The following is a 17,133-nucleotide window of genomic DNA, read 5'->3' on the forward strand; positions in this document are numbered from 1 at the left end:
CAGCAAATTTTGTTGTTTTCCTGTACATTTTAAGAGTAGCCTATATATAACAGAAGGAATATCGCTAGAAATGACAGATCAAGAAAAATATTTTTATTGATGGTTCTTTGGACTGTAAACAGAAAACCATTCATAAAACAATTATCTCCAAAGACAAAAACAACACGAAGTTTGACTTGGTTGCATTCTAAATAATTTCTTCGCTACAGTTCTGGCAAGAACTGATTTCTCAATATAAAAAAATTATAGCGAAAAAAATGTTGTAAGGGAACATGAAATTGCCTAACGAAGTATTTAAGCAAGGCACCTAAATTTGAAGGCTAGTCTACCCTTAAATTTGTGGTTAATCCACTCTCTGATGCTTATGTATGGACCACGGAGAAACTAACCTCCTAAATAATACACATAATAGAAGGAATAAACAACTTTAACTCTGTAATAACAACAACAACAATAATAATAATCCAGTGTTATTTTATTTGAGATAGAATTAAGAATAAAATCTTATTAATATACCAGGTTTAATTCAAGTCATCTTATTAATTAGGTAATAAGGGTTTTAGATTTAATAGAAAAGTCACTTTAAAAAAGCTGTTTGGTTCTTCATTTACCTCTCAGCTAATTTCGAGCTACTAATTAAAATTTCAATAGCTTTCTGAGTATAATAATTATCTCTTATTATCCTACTAGTAAATGTTATTGTTTAGATCAGATGATTCATCAATTCATTAATCTGAAAGAAATTATCACTTCAGCTTACTGAATGGTGTGGATGAAATTAATACTTGAATAATTATTTTTTCTTTTAATTAGTAGGCAAAACCAAAACAACTCCCTGTGAAAAATAAGAAAATAAAATTAGGAAATATTGAAGAATTCCTTCATATCAATTATCGAAAGGTATATAAAGAAAACTAGTGAAAGAAAAAAAAAAAAAAAGAAAGGAAATATTTCAATAGCACTAAATAGGAGAAACAGGACTTCATCAATACTATACCTAAAGTAGGTGTAGCCATTTATCAGAGTTTCTAGTCTGGCAAGAGATATGTTTCCAGTCTGCCTGAGTCTATCACTGAAATGTGAACTCAAACCAGCAAATGTTTCAAAGTGAATTTTTTCAAGAACTAAATAAGAAAATTTTGTTTGCAGAGAAAACAAACCTTGCATAACTATAAGCTTGTAATTTTATTTTTAGTAAAACATCAGCACAAGAGTGATAAAAGAATGCACCCTAAATATGATGAGAACTTTATTATTGAGGTTTTTTTTAATTTTCTGATTGAAATAACCATATTTTCATAATTTTAACTAATAAATGTTACAATAATTTATATAATAGTATTATGAAGTTGTAGAAATTCATTACTGCATTTTAATTCATGTTAGTTTCTCTGCCTTTATCAAAGTGGTATGACTGAAACTGCTTTATAATTATTTTATCTACTAGACCTGGACAGATGTGGTACAGTTGTCTTTTATCTGAGCACTGTTCTTGGGTGGGTCTCACTCCATAACAATAACAAAGTTTGTTTGTATTTTTCTTCCCAGTGCATGCAACACACATAATCAGTCAGGGCTGGGCAAGTCTCATTAGCTGATTGTTGCTTTCAGGGAGGCTTTACCCTTTGACAACATACATACATATGTACATGTATATGCATATGTATACATATATGTAACCATACATATGTATATACATTACTTTTCCTGTCCTTCCTGTCACTTCTGCTATTTATCCCCTGTAATCATTGAAGAATATGGTCCTCTTCCATTCTTATGCCTAATTGACATATGCCAGGTGGAACCTATCAGCAACAATAGGACTATTATCCTTCACTGGCTTTGCACACCTGCTCCCAAAAAAGAAATTCAATATCTTCTCTAAGTAGCATCTCAAAGCAATGTCCTCTCACCAAAAAGCCATATTTTGACAGTCTTTTAATGACTTCTCAAAATACATTTCATATTCTAAACTCTTATAAAAAGAGGGGGGGTTTGGCCACAAAACATGTGCAAGAGGATAGCTTCCAAGTTTGTTTGTTTGTTGTTTTGGGATTTTTTTGCCCTTGAAGGATTTAATTACATTTTCTTGAAATTTAGTGGTGTTAATAGAGTAGATACAATTCATCTCTATCCCTAGTTTAACTAGAATACTTACTTTCAAATTACCAAAAATAAACAACTGAATGCAAACAGCAAAAAACTAAAAATAAAATAAAATAAAGTAAATAAATCAACCTGTCTAGTAAAATAGATTGATCAGAGATTCAGTTTTAAGAGTGTGGAATAATCACTCATTTCTGCAGTCGAGACTGCAATTTGAAGAAACACAAAGCAAAGTTTAGTGAGGACAGCAAACACTTTTTTATTTGTTTCCTAAACAAAGGTAATTACAGGGAAATCACTGAGAGGAATCCTGAGAAATCTTTAAAGATTATATCTGTGTACACAGTGGTGAGCACAAGCATCTGAGTCAATACAGATAAGCTTACTTGAGAAAGGAATGGTTTATATTCAAAGGAATATAATGAAAAGGAAAGGTGAGAAGTATGGATTATAACTACATGAGCAGGGTCTAATACTGAAAAGTTTTATAAGTAGAAAACATCTGTAAAAGGATTTTTTGCAGTTCCTTGATCCCAGTCTGATCCTAACGAACTCCTTCCCTGAAATATAGCAGACGGAAACCTGGCAATGGTCACAATGACTCCTCAGAGATTCCCTGGCCAGGCTTCTCTGTCTCTTACTGCCAACCAGTGAAACTCTATCAGGGAGTAAGCCCTTGGAGATTCCTCAGTTGTGCTCTTAGAATGACTTTTCTATTGATTTTTGCAGCTACAAAAGTGGGAAAATAAAGGAAAAAAACCCAAACAAGATAAAGAAAGGCCTAGTCCAATGGTTTCTATCTACTGATTACTGCAAATACCTGCAAAACCAGGACAACATTTAACTTCCAAAAATTTCAGGTGATTTAAAAGAAAGCTAATGATATTATGAACAGCTACATAATGATGACTGTTTATTTCTTTTATGAAGCCAGGAAGAGTTGTTTCCAGAACTTAGTATCCGAGTTATAAAGCCAAATCTACCAATCCCCATAGTAGAACATCATTTGCTTAGATGAAGTCTAGACTGGTTTGTGGAGCTGGTGTCATTTGCATTTTTCATGACTGTGTATAGTTCATTAGTTAAAGAACTGAGTAAGCAGGTGAATAGTTTCAGACTTTCTTTAGCCTGAGGTAAATTGAAACCTCTTTCATTTCTATCATCTAATAAGCATACTCTATCAGACAATCTGTATCTTGTTCTAAACAGAAGCACTGTTAGCCTTTCCAGTTGTCTGGGATTTTATGTAGTCATATATGCAAAATTAATATTTCTAGAATAATCACAAGCTGTAAGAGCTTTTTTTCCATCAGGAAAGACTGATGTAACCTCTTTCACCCTTGATTATTTTGTTATCTGTAATTCCTGGGAATAAAGAGTAAACCTACAATTTTCCACAGCCTAGCTAACTCTTGAAGAATCGAGCTCTCCAGAGAGCTCTCTGCCTGGCTTCATATGCACATAGCTGAATTCTGAGGTGGACTGTGGCCTTGTTCCAACAGGAGGAACTAGGAAAGCTCTCATGTAGTGCAGTGTTGGTGGAGGGGGCAGGATGCTACTGGATCTCAGAAGTCTGCTGGTGAGAAATAAACAATTCGCACCACATAATCAAATCCCACACTGGCCAGGCTCGAAGAGTGAGAAGTTAGTTTTTTCACTTATACAGAGATTAAGAGTAAAAATGACACCTTTGTTATTAATATAACTTTATGTTAGAAGGACCTAACCAAAGGTGATGCAAGCTTTTGGTATTGTTCTGCTAAAATTCTTCAATCCTGTTTTACAAAGTGAACCTAACAAAAAACGTGTAATTGTTTAGAAAATCTGCCACCACTTACTCTCCTCTCCTCAGGATAGTAATGTGTAGGAAAGCATGTCAGTGACAAATGTAATGTAGTCTGTCCCCTGTCATTTGGAATGAGGAACCCAGACTAAATTAAATTATTTTAGTAACAGCCTTTTCTGTGAACAAGGTTTGTTAGTCAAATATTTGGAGCAGCTGGAGTTTTGCTCAGGGGAAAAAAAAACAAACAAACAAAAAACCCCCAAACTTTATAAATCTTTCATCCATTCATTGGCATTATAAATAAAATTACTTTACTTACTGTGAAGCCATAAATCATTCCACTTTGTTATTGGCCTATTAAAAAGACAGCTATACTGTTGCCATATCTTTACAGTCAAAAGCAATTGCTTAAGTTATTTAGTGGTCTGTATTAAATTGGCCATTATTATATTAAATAACTTCATTAATATTTGAGCCAAAAGTAATCATTTTTATAGAAAAAAAATCTAAAAGCAGCATTGAAAAAGTGACTTCAAATCATACTAAGTAACTAAAATAGTAAATCTCTTCAAATTTTATTTCAAAAATACATTGAAAACATTGATCTCCTTTAAAAGTCACCCTATGTTGAGTTTTTTATTGGCATCTGCTCACTTGGCAAGCATGTTAAGCACTGAACCAATGAATGAAATACTCCCCAGCTGTGAGTTTGCATATACAAAAACCTGCCAGTCCTTCCTCTCATAAGCCTAGGAGATACATAAATAAGTGGAAAGTGATGTGAAATGACCTTCTGGCACATCTTTAAATTATATAATCAGCATCTGAATAACACAAACTTGGCTTTGAATTAGAAAAGCAAACCAGAAGTTAATAGTTTCACAGTTACTGCTCACCTCTACTCTCCCAAAATCAGACTGCAATCTCCAGCTATTTTATGGAGAGCAGGTAGCACAGTAATTCACGTATACTTAGCAGTATGATTAAAAATATATATTCACTACCTAACAGGTACCTTCAATATACAATATATTCCTACTAGCCTATTCATATCTGAATTATGTAGCTGGTATTAATGTTCTGTGTTTGAAATATAATGAAAAATAAAAATCTCTGGCATAACCTTGTTAAAACTTGCAAAATAGTATTCAAAGAAAGAAATTTTTACATCAATGGGAAAATAATTTCCTAGTTTGCATATGAAGCCTAAATTCTTGCATTATAACTAATTTTATACCAAACTCTGAAACACTATAGTTCAAGTGGCACTTTAAAATACATTTATTATACATTCTGCAGAAGAAAATACTTAATATTTGCATGAAAAAAACACAAAAAACCCCACAAAACCCAACAAAATATATTTCCAGCATATAACTAATCCTGCCTTTCATTTTATTTTTCCAGATGACAACAGAAATCCATTATGTATTCACTGTGTTGACAGGTTATAGGCCATGACTTCCTGTTCCTGGAGAATATTTAACATAATGCAGTCCATCATCTGAAATTCTTCTTCAGTGTGTGATCTAACAACATTTAAACAGGTAGGAAAGTTATTGTCTAATATATGCTTAATAATAAGACACAGACTTTGTTCACCTACAGTGTTAGATTTAAAAGATTTGAGGATGAGGAATCACTAAGTAAAGCTTGAATTTGAATCATCCAAGTTTAAGCTCCTAAATGGCTGCTAACTGAAATGTATCTGAAATTGCCCGCCTTACCATACACTCACAAAATAAAATCATAAAGCTATGTGCAATATGACTACTGAATGGATGTAGATTATACTAGCAGCAATGATCTCTAATTTATTTAATCTGCAGTAGCTGCCAGAACTAATATGACAAAATGAGGCTGTTCTGTTTCTTTTATGCTACAAAGAATTTATCTCCCTCCAAAATTAGAGATAGATTATTTAGATAGGGTGAATCATGTCATGGGAGTACATATCTGTCTTTGTTGATTAGAACAAGTAACTGAGTGGCTTAGACTAGACATCTAACTTCCACAGTTAGGCACCTAACTAAACCAAGAGGAAACTTATCTCACCAAAGGGTTAAATTAGATATATACTCACCTATTTGCTTTGCATGCAAGCCTAAAACATACATGCACATAAGTCAGAAATATTCAAGGGGAGCTTTTCAAGACAATACATTCACAGATTTAGAGCATCTCTACTTGGATCATACAGATTAAAACACAAATCATGTAACTGCATGTGCCTCCAAAGGTCCAGATCTTACACTTATGGATGAAGATTTTTTTTTTTTCTATTGAGCTTTTTATGTCCATTTACTGTGCAGAAGATGGACTTATAAGTTTTCTTATGTTTCTTGCTCACCACCTGTACATTCTTTTCTTGCTAAAATGCACACAATACAATAAGCCAGATTCTACCCATTTTTATTGTAATTATCATATAGCTACATAATCTTCTTACTTTAAGGAAGAAATGAACCATGCCTTAAAAATGTATTGTACATTTGAAATAAATAGTTTATTTTTTTATATTTAATCAAAATAATAGTGGAAAATATATAAATATATTCATACTTACTCATTCAATGCACATTGAATGCACACTGAGCATATTCTATTTCCATTGTGATGGGAGGATGTATTATTTGTTTCTAGCACAATGTACACAACGTACATATTTCTTCTGGCTCTAGGCAACCTGACTCCATTCTTATCTCCCTTAGTGTTCTTCATTAACTCTCAAAATTAACTTGACAAAAGAGTCAAATGACAAGACTTAACTGTACCCGCCACAGTTAAGTCCACTCAGAGAATTTTCAAATTTTCAAGTATTTTTTTTCAAATTTTCAAATATTCTGACAATGAGCTAAATTAACAGAAAGCATAATTTACACCAATGTTGCAAATATTTCCTTTCCATACTGATAATACATAATCAAAAAACAACCAACCAACTTTGCCAGTCCTATGTCTGATCACATATTACCTTAACTAGGCTTATCATCTCTGGGTTAAATGAGAGAAGTATGATGAAAGAGAAAGAGAGTCTTCTGTGTCTGCCTGATACCCTTTGCACAATGACATTTCAGTTCTGGCCAGAGTTTCTAAATTATATCATAGATAATGCTGTTTATGTACTTTTGAATGAAGCTTAGTTACTTAACTAGAGAAAACTGCAGAAAAGTATTTCTATGCACTTTTAATGCTGAGCTCTCAAAGTTCAGTTTTAAGAATTTACTAAACATTATTCTAATGTTTTCAGATGCTACTACAAGATCCTTTGAAAATCGTTCATTAAGAGAATAGTGTTAAAACCAGAAACGACAACAGGGCAATAGAGCTGAATGTCAAGAAAAAAGGAAAAGGGGTGTGAACTTCTTATCTATTGGTTTTCCTCATACAGTAAATACTTCTTCCTATTGTTAATAATATTTGTATGTACATCCTCAGTATTGTATGATATTCACTCTATACGTCAGAAAGCTGAGAAATAAATCAGAAAACTGAAGTACCATATTCCTAATCTAACTAGCTGTCATGCTTAACTAAACTGAATTTCATTAAATTTCTGGATTAAGTGATTCATTAAAAAAAAAAAAAAAATTGTAGTTTTCATATGAAGTTGATACAGTCATTTTTTCTGTCTTTATGCCAAATTCTTGTAAACACACATGCAAAAAGTAGATTTTTGTCTTAAAAAATACAATTTTATGATTACTTGGAAAAAATAAATATTTTTCAAAATGTACAAATAAATAATGTTCAGTTTCTTGGAAGTTGTGGTTTTGATATCATTCTCTTTTTGGGAAGGAAAGGTGGGCTGACTTTTTACAAAATACATAGTACAGGCTGGATCATTGTCTCTTTCACCTGAAATTAGTGTCTGGAGCCTTTATGCAGTTGGGCATGCAAGCATTCGGAGCAGTCTTTGTGGTTTCACTCCATTTTGCTGACAAGTAATCACTGTTTGGACAATGCAGTCCCACTGATTTTGAAGTGGTTACTTGTATGAAAAGAGGGTAGGAAACAGAATAAGATTCCTGTCTATTTCAGTCTTTTAGATCAACCTCTATCACCTCTACCTCCTATTCAGGAAAGTACTGCTTAGTTCAAAAATTGCTTAGTTCATGGTTAAAAATATTAAAGCTAGATATTCAACCAGACATTTCCATCCATTTTAATTTAAGGTGGAGAGTTAAATCCTCCACATTTTAAAAACATCAGTCCATATATGTCTGCCATTTCTTAAATGGATGTAAGATGTACACAGCAGTGATGACGGATTCAGGTTATTAAAAGGAGATGTTTTACTTTAATGCAGCTAAGTATTACCATAAATACCATTTGGTCCTTATTCCCTCTTGACTTGGGACATTCTGCTACTTATGATCTGTCCTGGATTATGTTTTTTTCTTTCCAAATGCAAACTGAGTTTGAAATAAAATCAAACAGTACTGAAATAACTCTACTGGGACATGGCTTTTAAGCTAACAACTCTAGATGAAGTGAGCTGTCTAACAGAAAACACATGTTGACAACATTGTTTGCTCAATGTGTGTCTTTGCTGGGAGCATACAAGTTCTACATGTACCTTCCAGTATTTACAGAAAATATTATTTCAATAATCTAAATAATAATAATAATAATAATAATAATAATAATAATAATAATAATAATAATAATACCACAACCAAACCCCTGCTGTTTGGCTCTGTTTGTTTCTTCTCTTTGTTGCTTATTTACAATAATCCAGAGCTAACTCATAACACAGAAGTTCAAGAAAAGACAGAAGGAAAAGGTGAAAATGGTATAACTGTATGGTAGAAAAGTGTCTGTGAATATAAGCCAGTTAGTCAGGAATTGAAGAGAATAGTGGATTTTAACTTCTGTCTTTATATTAAGCAAGCTGGGTCTACCTTCATTGCCAAAATTCTAAGAAATCTTGTCCCAAAATGTCATGCTTTTCAATAAAGTGTTTGTAATTTTATTTAATATTTTTATCTTGCTGTAAATGTAAAGCAAATGTACAGTTTCCATGGAAACTAGACTTGTCCCAAATTATATAAATAATTTGTAGCTGCTTTGTAGGAAAAAATAGCTCTGATTTAAATTTCCTATTTTCCAATGGCCACTGAGAATTGATACTTAACTTTCTGACAGCACAGCTCAGAAACTACACTTACATGCCTTACTGTGTAGGTTCAATCTATCTTTTTGCTCTAAAGAAAGGAAAGACATTTGTTGAGATAAGTTGATACAAAATTATTTTACTGTTTACAAATATTAATTTAAATAGAAGTATTGATGACACCATTATGTAAAGCAGAATATAAAATTTAATACATGTGCATCAGGAAAACAAAATAAAATCTTAAACATCTTCATTTTAATTGTAATCAGTGCCAGATTTCAGTGTTGAACAATTAATGATCATTACACCATTTAAAAATATCAGTGGGAGAGTGTCAAAGAGGATAAGTCTTCCATGTTTACAAAAGATTTTGCCTGTGGCATACTGTGTGCTTTTGTGAATCATTTATCTCCTAGCTTAAACCTGTCATGGTATGAAATATTGCAATTGTGATTCTGCATGACAGAATAATGAAAGATTTTAAAAAAGCTCACACTGCAATGACTTTTCCATAGAATTCTGGGCTTGAGAACCTGAAAAGCTGCACATGAAATAGCTTTTCTTTTCACTTCATCAAAAACTAATCCAGGCCAATGAGTTCATTCTCTTCCATTGTTTGTTTGTGGTTTTTGTCCATATCAACCTGGCTTTAGCTTTTTTCTTTTTTTTTTTTTTTAAACTGTGTTCTATTATAAGATCTCATATACTGAATTGGATGCCAAAATAGTTCCTAAAGAGGTTCCATTTAGCAAATATTTGAACGCTATATTTCACATTGAATGTTTCAGCCATAGGGAAGATTATGGAAGAAGAGTTTTGTGTTTTCTTTAGGAAAATTACTTTAAGCTATCTTATGTCAGCAGATCTGCTGGAGTACCCCTTCATTCTCCAAAAAGCTTGTTTTGAATCTTCATTGTTGTGAATAATCTCTGAAATATCTGCATCTCATGATGCACATTAACAAGTGAATTAAAGACAAAATCTGGTGTCTTTATCCACAAAGGCCAGCATTTTTTGGGGACCATCTTCTCAGTGAGTGATCCCCACACAATCCACATCAAGCACTGCAAGCAAAGACTCTTTTCTTAATGCAATGTCTTCTATCAGGACCCAAAACAATAGATTTGCAGATAATAATTTCCTAAAACTGATCTTAAAGAGCTCAGCATTAAAAATTTATGAATACCCTTCTCTGCAGTTGTACCTGAATATACTGTCCTGAGATAGAGATGAAAGCTATTAGATAAAACACGTTCATTACACAAATCTTTAAAACTTCAGACTGAGACAAATAACTGTCTTTAGTGTAGAAATCTTAGGTTAAAAGTTACTTTGGCTTTCTTAATGGTTGTTACTGGAATAATTTTAGTAATGATAGATTAGAGAGAGAGTATGGGTCAGAAAAAAACTCTTATTAATATCTTACAGAAAAAATAGATCACTGCATAATTCAAACAAAGATTCGTATTTTACAATTTGAGTTTTTGGGCACAAGGAATTCTGGTCCTGTTACTGTATGATTGTCATTGAAAAAACATAGCTAAAACGGAAATACTTGGTTTGGCCTATTCAGTGTGTCATATCATCCTCAGTCTTAAATGGCTAACTGTCAGGTACGCTTTTCACCTTTCTCTTTCAACATAAAAATATTAATGTTTTCTGTATTCACAGAAGTGGATTAAATACGTCCATGATATATTCTACAGGTACCTGGTGTCATTGTCAAAATATGCTGTTTAAACACAAAAATAAAAAGAGTAAAGGTCTATCCTAAAGCAGGACAGTCAAAGAGCTTGGGAGAAATGAGAGATACTCTGTCATAATCATGTCCCAAATATATCATAGAATCCTTGTATGGCAGGATTAATCATATTAATCATATCTAAACCATCATTTTTCTTCTTTGTACCATCTTTCTTTTTTTTTTTTTTTTTTTTTTTTAATAAGCACTGTGAGAGGGTCAAACATAACTCCGTAATACTTTTCTTAACATGCTTAGTGTAGAGTATTTGTTAAATTATTCCAAGTAACTATGCAGAACAGTGGGAATTTTCCCCATTTCCATGCCTTGTTTTGGGAATTCTGTCTTTATTTCCAGAAATCACAAAATTACATTTCCATCCAGAATGCCAAAGATATGAACTTCAGAGAATTAACATTTTAAATATTTTATTGTACTAATTTTAACTCTTTACATATTGACATCTCTATCATAAACTGAGAAGTATCAAATTGCCATGATGGAAATGGAAGGATATAATCTTTCTATTTTATTTAAAATAAATTAGCTAAATCAAAAGCATATGCTTGCAATAGCTAGAAAAAAAATCAAGAATTGCACAAGTGTTTAATATTTTACAACTGTTCTAGAGTAATAAGGAGAGATTCCAATGGCTTAGGAGACAATACTTTTAAAAATGTGTTTAATTTGTAGTAGCCTATACGCCTCTCTGCTATAAATAAGAAAAAAATAATTGGATATTAAGGGATTTCACTCATTCTGAGTATGACAGATAGATCCACAGAAGTTGAAGCATTGTCTTCAATTTGGATAAAATATTTGCAGAATCAAGAAGGAAGATTAATAAATACTTATCCCCATTCCCAGGCAACTGTTATTTGACAAACTGAAATGTGAGCAGGTCAGATAAAGTCCTACTTATCCAAGCATAAATCTGAAGCACCGACATTTAAAGAATAAATTGTATTTAGTATGTGGCATACTGCTTACCACAGAGTGCAAGTGAACAACAAACCATCAGCTGTTATCATAGGCATTGTTTATTAATACAGTAAGATCTAATAATTAATAAATTAAGAGAGATAAAACAGTGCTGTAAAGTCCTGTCTTTGTGTGGGACAGAGGATATCTTTAAAAGATTCATCTAGTCATCAGAAAAAAAATGTTAAGACGGGAGTGAAGTTTTAATGGAGGATCTGAGAATCTACAAAAAAACGAGACAGATGCATGCTGCTCTAATTTAATTCCTCAGGAAAAACTATGGCATTGCCTTATTATGCATAGAAGTGAAGGACTACTAGAGCAATATTACCATACATTTAAGACAAACATTGCTTCCTCTGCTTAGGTGGCCTTACTGAAGCTATGCTACAATTTCTAGAGCCTTGGCACATAATCTTGGGTGAAAAGAAATGTTAACTGGTATCACTAATATATTTGTCTAGCATCACACCAATATTCTAAGTTACATGCAAGTTGTCAGAGTGAGACAAAAATAAATGAACAACAGTAATTTCAAAAGATAGTAGGAAATATAAGTATTTAGAGAAAATAATAGACTATAAAACTGATAGAAAGTATAAACAGAAATATTAGTTTAAAATAGCTTTTTCACATTATGTTTAATATAAAAGCAATCATGCAAATCATCCGGAATTATTGAAAGTATCCAAGCAACAAAAAGATATGACTGAGACCAGATCTACTTACCAAATTCCTTAGGAACTGTGATAGAGTAAACACAGTTGTGACCAACACTATAATTCTTAGGATAGTTTGGTGATAATACAGTGCCTTCAGAGCCTGTTGACCGGCTTCCACAGGGTGCTAGAAAGTAAAGATAATCGGTTTTGAATAATGTAATATTAGAAAGAAATCAGTTTAAAGTTATTTGTTATATGTTTGTATAAGCTATTACAGTAAATTTTACTACACTTGTACATTGGATTAAATTTGCATATGCTGTGAAGCACTGAGTATGTGCAACTTTCTCATATATCAAAAGAGAATTGATGGCACTCTGTAGTTTTCCAGATCAGTTATTGTTTTTCTTTACCATTTATCAACCACCTAAATAAAATAATTATGTGCGTTATATGCAGTATGCTATTATTCACAGCATTCAAAACTATTATTTATTTGTATGATTCTTTATACTCTGATAAAAGCATAGATTATGCAGCTCTTATGCACACCAGTAAATTCTTAGTCATGCCAATAGACTCATAATTCAAAATAATGTGTAGATATACTGAAATAAGAAAGTCAGGATTACTTGACTGAACATGATATAGCACTTAATTAAATCTTGATTATTTACAACATTATATATATAAAGTTATGAGCAAACACTTTTCCTTATCACACAAACATCATGTTTATTCTATTATTAACAGCTATAACACTTGATAAAATGGTAGATAAATAACAATGCCATGTACTACAACAATGTATTTTTCTGAAGTTAACAACGGAATTTAGCATTTGGCATTATTCAAAATTGTCAAGCAAGAAACAGTGCTTTTCTTTCTTTTTCTTATTTTTCTTCACCAAATGTTCAGATGCATTAGTATTAAACGGTCCTAAAAGTTAGTGATTTCCTAGTGATTTATCTGATTCTCATACACACTTTGTAATTTAATAGTTTAATCTATTGTCAAGATTATGGCATCAATTTAGAATTTCTTCTAATAACTTTGGACTATAAAACATTTTTTAAATGAGTTTAATGTTAATGTATCTATTTAACAAATCTGTTTCTTCTGTTAAGACATAAGTGACTTCCTAAAATGAATACTACTTGTTGCTTTGTTAAGCACAAAAAAATCCAGTTTTTGTTGAATATCTTCGGACTTATATTAAACAAGAAGATGGTTTTCTTATGATTATTTAATAAGATTTTATCTCATTACTGATCATACTAAATACAAGTTATTTATTAGTGTAGCTACAAATCATATGTTTCAAGACTACTTTTAGTTAATTCACAAAAAATGTATAGTAGAGCATATCATGAAAAGAACACATCATACAATGCTAGCAACTTAAGGCCCTGTCGCTTTGACACGGATTTCTGTAATTTGCATTAGCATTGGTTCCTTTCAGTATGATGTAGCTGCAGAGTTTGAAAGACTGTAACTGAAATGGGAGCAGACTACCTATTGCTCCAGTCTGCATAAGCAATTTGTAAATTATTTAATGGGCTAGCATTAAAGTTACGGTATTTTAAATAGGTCAACAGAAGGATTTTGACTTTCGCTTGTGCATGTGTGTGTGCATGTGGTAGATGTGGCACTCATATTAGAGATCAGAAAATCAGTCAGGACTCAGAACAGGACATAGTCTCGGAGATGCTCAGTACAGCTTTACTGGTAGGCACCACTCTGAGATAAGGAGTAAACACTAAGAGTGCCATAGGTACACAGAATATGCGTTCTCTATGGCTGAAAGAATACTCTCAGTATCTTCTGTCAACCCACCATCACATGAAATATCAGAAGTTCATGCTTTCTTGTGAAAACATATTTAGATAATAGAATTATTATTGGTACTTTTTGCCAAGAAGCAATAGAGTCTTGGCTGAGGCTTCCATCCGGGGACTTATTTGATTTCAGTTATTTGAAAACATAAACTAGAAACCCTTCACTAGTTGAATGTGGTAAATATTATTGATGAAAACAAATCTGCTTACCAGCTTGTAAGTACTCAAGATTTTCTATTGGATTAAACAGAAGAGAGTATGGAAAAATATAAGCAACAAAAGCACTAAAACTAGAGAATAAGATTGCCAAAAAGCTTCTCCCTAACCTTATTTCCTTCTTTACTGTTTGAGTTGAACAAATGAACTACTGCAACAAATAGCAATAATACTCTCCCGCTCCAGCACTCATATCATTACTGTACTCCTCTATACAGCAGACACACAATATGTGCAAATTCAGGGTAAAATTATTATTCCATTGAAGCCAATGCCATTAACACCCAAAGGTACAGAATTTCACTCTTAATTTTTAATAAAATTTGAAGTAATAACACACAATAGCAATACTTTAAGTCAATAGCTAAATATTAAGAACGTAGCATATAGTGGACTATTACTTACAAAGTCCAGATTTTTTATACCCCTATTAATTTTTATTTCTACAAGTTAAAGTTAAGCAAGGCATTTGTAATTTTACAAAACTAGTAGTATGTTTAAAATAGAATAAAATAAATAAAATTCCCAACAGTTTCTTTCAAATATAGATATTTCCATAAATTAATGTAACATGCATATTTTTTCAAACAAATAAAAATGAAAGTTACTGCAAATTTTACAAGTTTTTATTCACTTAGTGCAATGACTTACACTGCAAATTATTGATATTAATACTTGTGGATTATCTAAAATCAATAGTGACTTTTGAGTTATATCTTTACTAAATATGTAACACTGTTGTTGTGTTGATGCTGTAACACTGTAAAATATCAATAACATACTGTAATATTGAAGTGATGTTACTAGGACATTAAAGCTAGGAAAACAGAGAAAGCAGTTATTTTAGAGTCATACACAAGAATTTAAGAAAGCTAGTACACCTTCAATGTGGTCTTGACTCTCTGAGGTAGAATTATTATTCAACTGTGTATATGTCTAGTCAAAATATTTCACAATATTTGAAAGGTATTATTATCATGGCTGGTATAAAAATAATCACACAAAATAATTTCACTGACAAATGCACATAAATTTCTAAAAGCTATTAAACCCAGCAATTTTTTTCAAAGTAAAAAAAAAAAATACAAAACATAACTTAGCACCCTCAAAAATCTGAGAGTTTTTATGAATAGTAAAGTCTGATTAAAACAACTTCAATGTCTCTAAAAGGCAAAGATAATGTCATTTTATTTTTATAATTTATATTAATAAAAATATTTATATGACACATTGTGTGAAACATCTAAAAATTTTTCCTGCACATTGAATCCCATGAAAGCCACATATATCTGCACTGATTATATAGTGTGCACATATCCAGTCACATAAGAGGACAAGAGACACAGTACAAGGCTGGAAGCAGGACTTCCAGCAGGGCCCCTTTGGGTGAAAAGCCTCTCAACAGAGGTGCTTGCAGCCTATGTTACAACGTCCTCGATACAGACTGGACTTTGAGATTAACTATTTGTCACTCTGACATATGTAAAGATTAAATTGCAGCAACAACAAAATACTTGCATTGAATATTTCATAGTAATTTCTTTCACTTGATGTTCTCATTCTGCACTTTTTCACTCTGCCCTTTCTGAGTTTACCTTTCCTCTTATGGTCTCTCCTATTGTTTTCCAACTCCTACTATAATGACTCTATACTCACAAGAATTCACATTCCTGGGTCTCAAAAACAAGCAGTATAAAGGAAAGTTGAATCAAGATGTAAGCACACTGTTGACCTTTGAAATCTGAGAAAATGTTTAACATCATAAATTATTAGGTGGTAAATCATTTAGTTCTTCATTTTCTCCCCAATTCCCTGGATGGCGGGGAGGGGGGCGGGGCGGGATGCTGCAAGTGGCTGTGTCTTGTTTGGCTGCCAGCTAAATTATGCTATCACAGGCAGTAAGATTGTCCTCCAAGACCTTTACGATGTACCAGAAAGGAGGAAGAGGTTTATTTGATATTTTAGGAAACCCATAAAATTCAGTGACTATATTTCCTTCCTTATCTTTTGGGAAATGTTTTCTTTAAAATGTCAGAAGTTTCGGGAAGAGACTATCACTAAACATTCCTATTCAGAAATCAAAGACAGATCCAGGGACATTAAACCGCAGATACAGTGAATTAAAAACTTTAATTTGGTACAAAAATAAAACATACTTTGCCTCTGGAAAATATCTAGCATTGAGTTGTTTGGTTGGATATAATATTCTACTACCACAATGCTACCCATTGACTTTCACTTATGCTTATTTCAGTTATGTAGGTCTCATTGTCTTTGCGTTAGTTTCACTGTGCATTGATTTATTTAATTTCCTAAAAACTACAAAGTTAAAAAATGAAAGGCTGTGAAAATCAACATGTCTAATTATTGTGATGTGCATTGAAAGGGTTTTTTTATCTACAGTAAAACTTTTAACAGACCTATTACATCTGCAAATGTATACTGTATCATTTAACACACACACACACACAAAAAAAAAAGGAACAAATGCTGAGCACAATTTCCCTAGGAATGAAAAACATCCTGCAGAATGAAACAAACCAACAGAACAACCAACCAAAGAAAAGTTCAAAAGGCAAATGGTATTGTCTAATGCAATTCTCCAATAGTATTCCAGGATTTTTTAATAATGTTTGCTTACACTCTGAAGTACTATATCACTTTCTGTTTTTATTTCTGTGACA

At 32.2% G+C, this 17,133-nt stretch overlaps 1 protein-coding gene across 1 annotated transcript in view; it reads right to left on the reverse strand.

Annotated features, from left to right (window-relative positions):
- LOC104522944 (CUB and sushi domain-containing protein 3) overlaps positions 1–17,133 on the reverse strand; it is a gene marked incomplete at its 3' end in the record, with an annotated part of 213,163 nt that overhangs the window by 23,947 nt on the left and 172,083 nt on the right. The window contains exon 22 of the mRNA XM_010165366.2: positions 12,463–12,579. Within this exon, the coding sequence (XP_010163668.2) occupies positions 12,463–12,579 (117 nt within the window). The remainder of the gene's footprint in view (positions 1–12,462; positions 12,580–17,133) is intronic.

The sequence above is a fragment of the Antrostomus carolinensis genome, unplaced genomic scaffold, assembly GCF_000700745.2.
Source record: "Antrostomus carolinensis isolate BGI_N321 unplaced genomic scaffold, ASM70074v2 scaffold253, whole genome shotgun sequence".
Classification (NCBI taxonomy): Eukaryota; Metazoa; Chordata; class Aves; order Caprimulgiformes; family Caprimulgidae; genus Antrostomus; species Antrostomus carolinensis.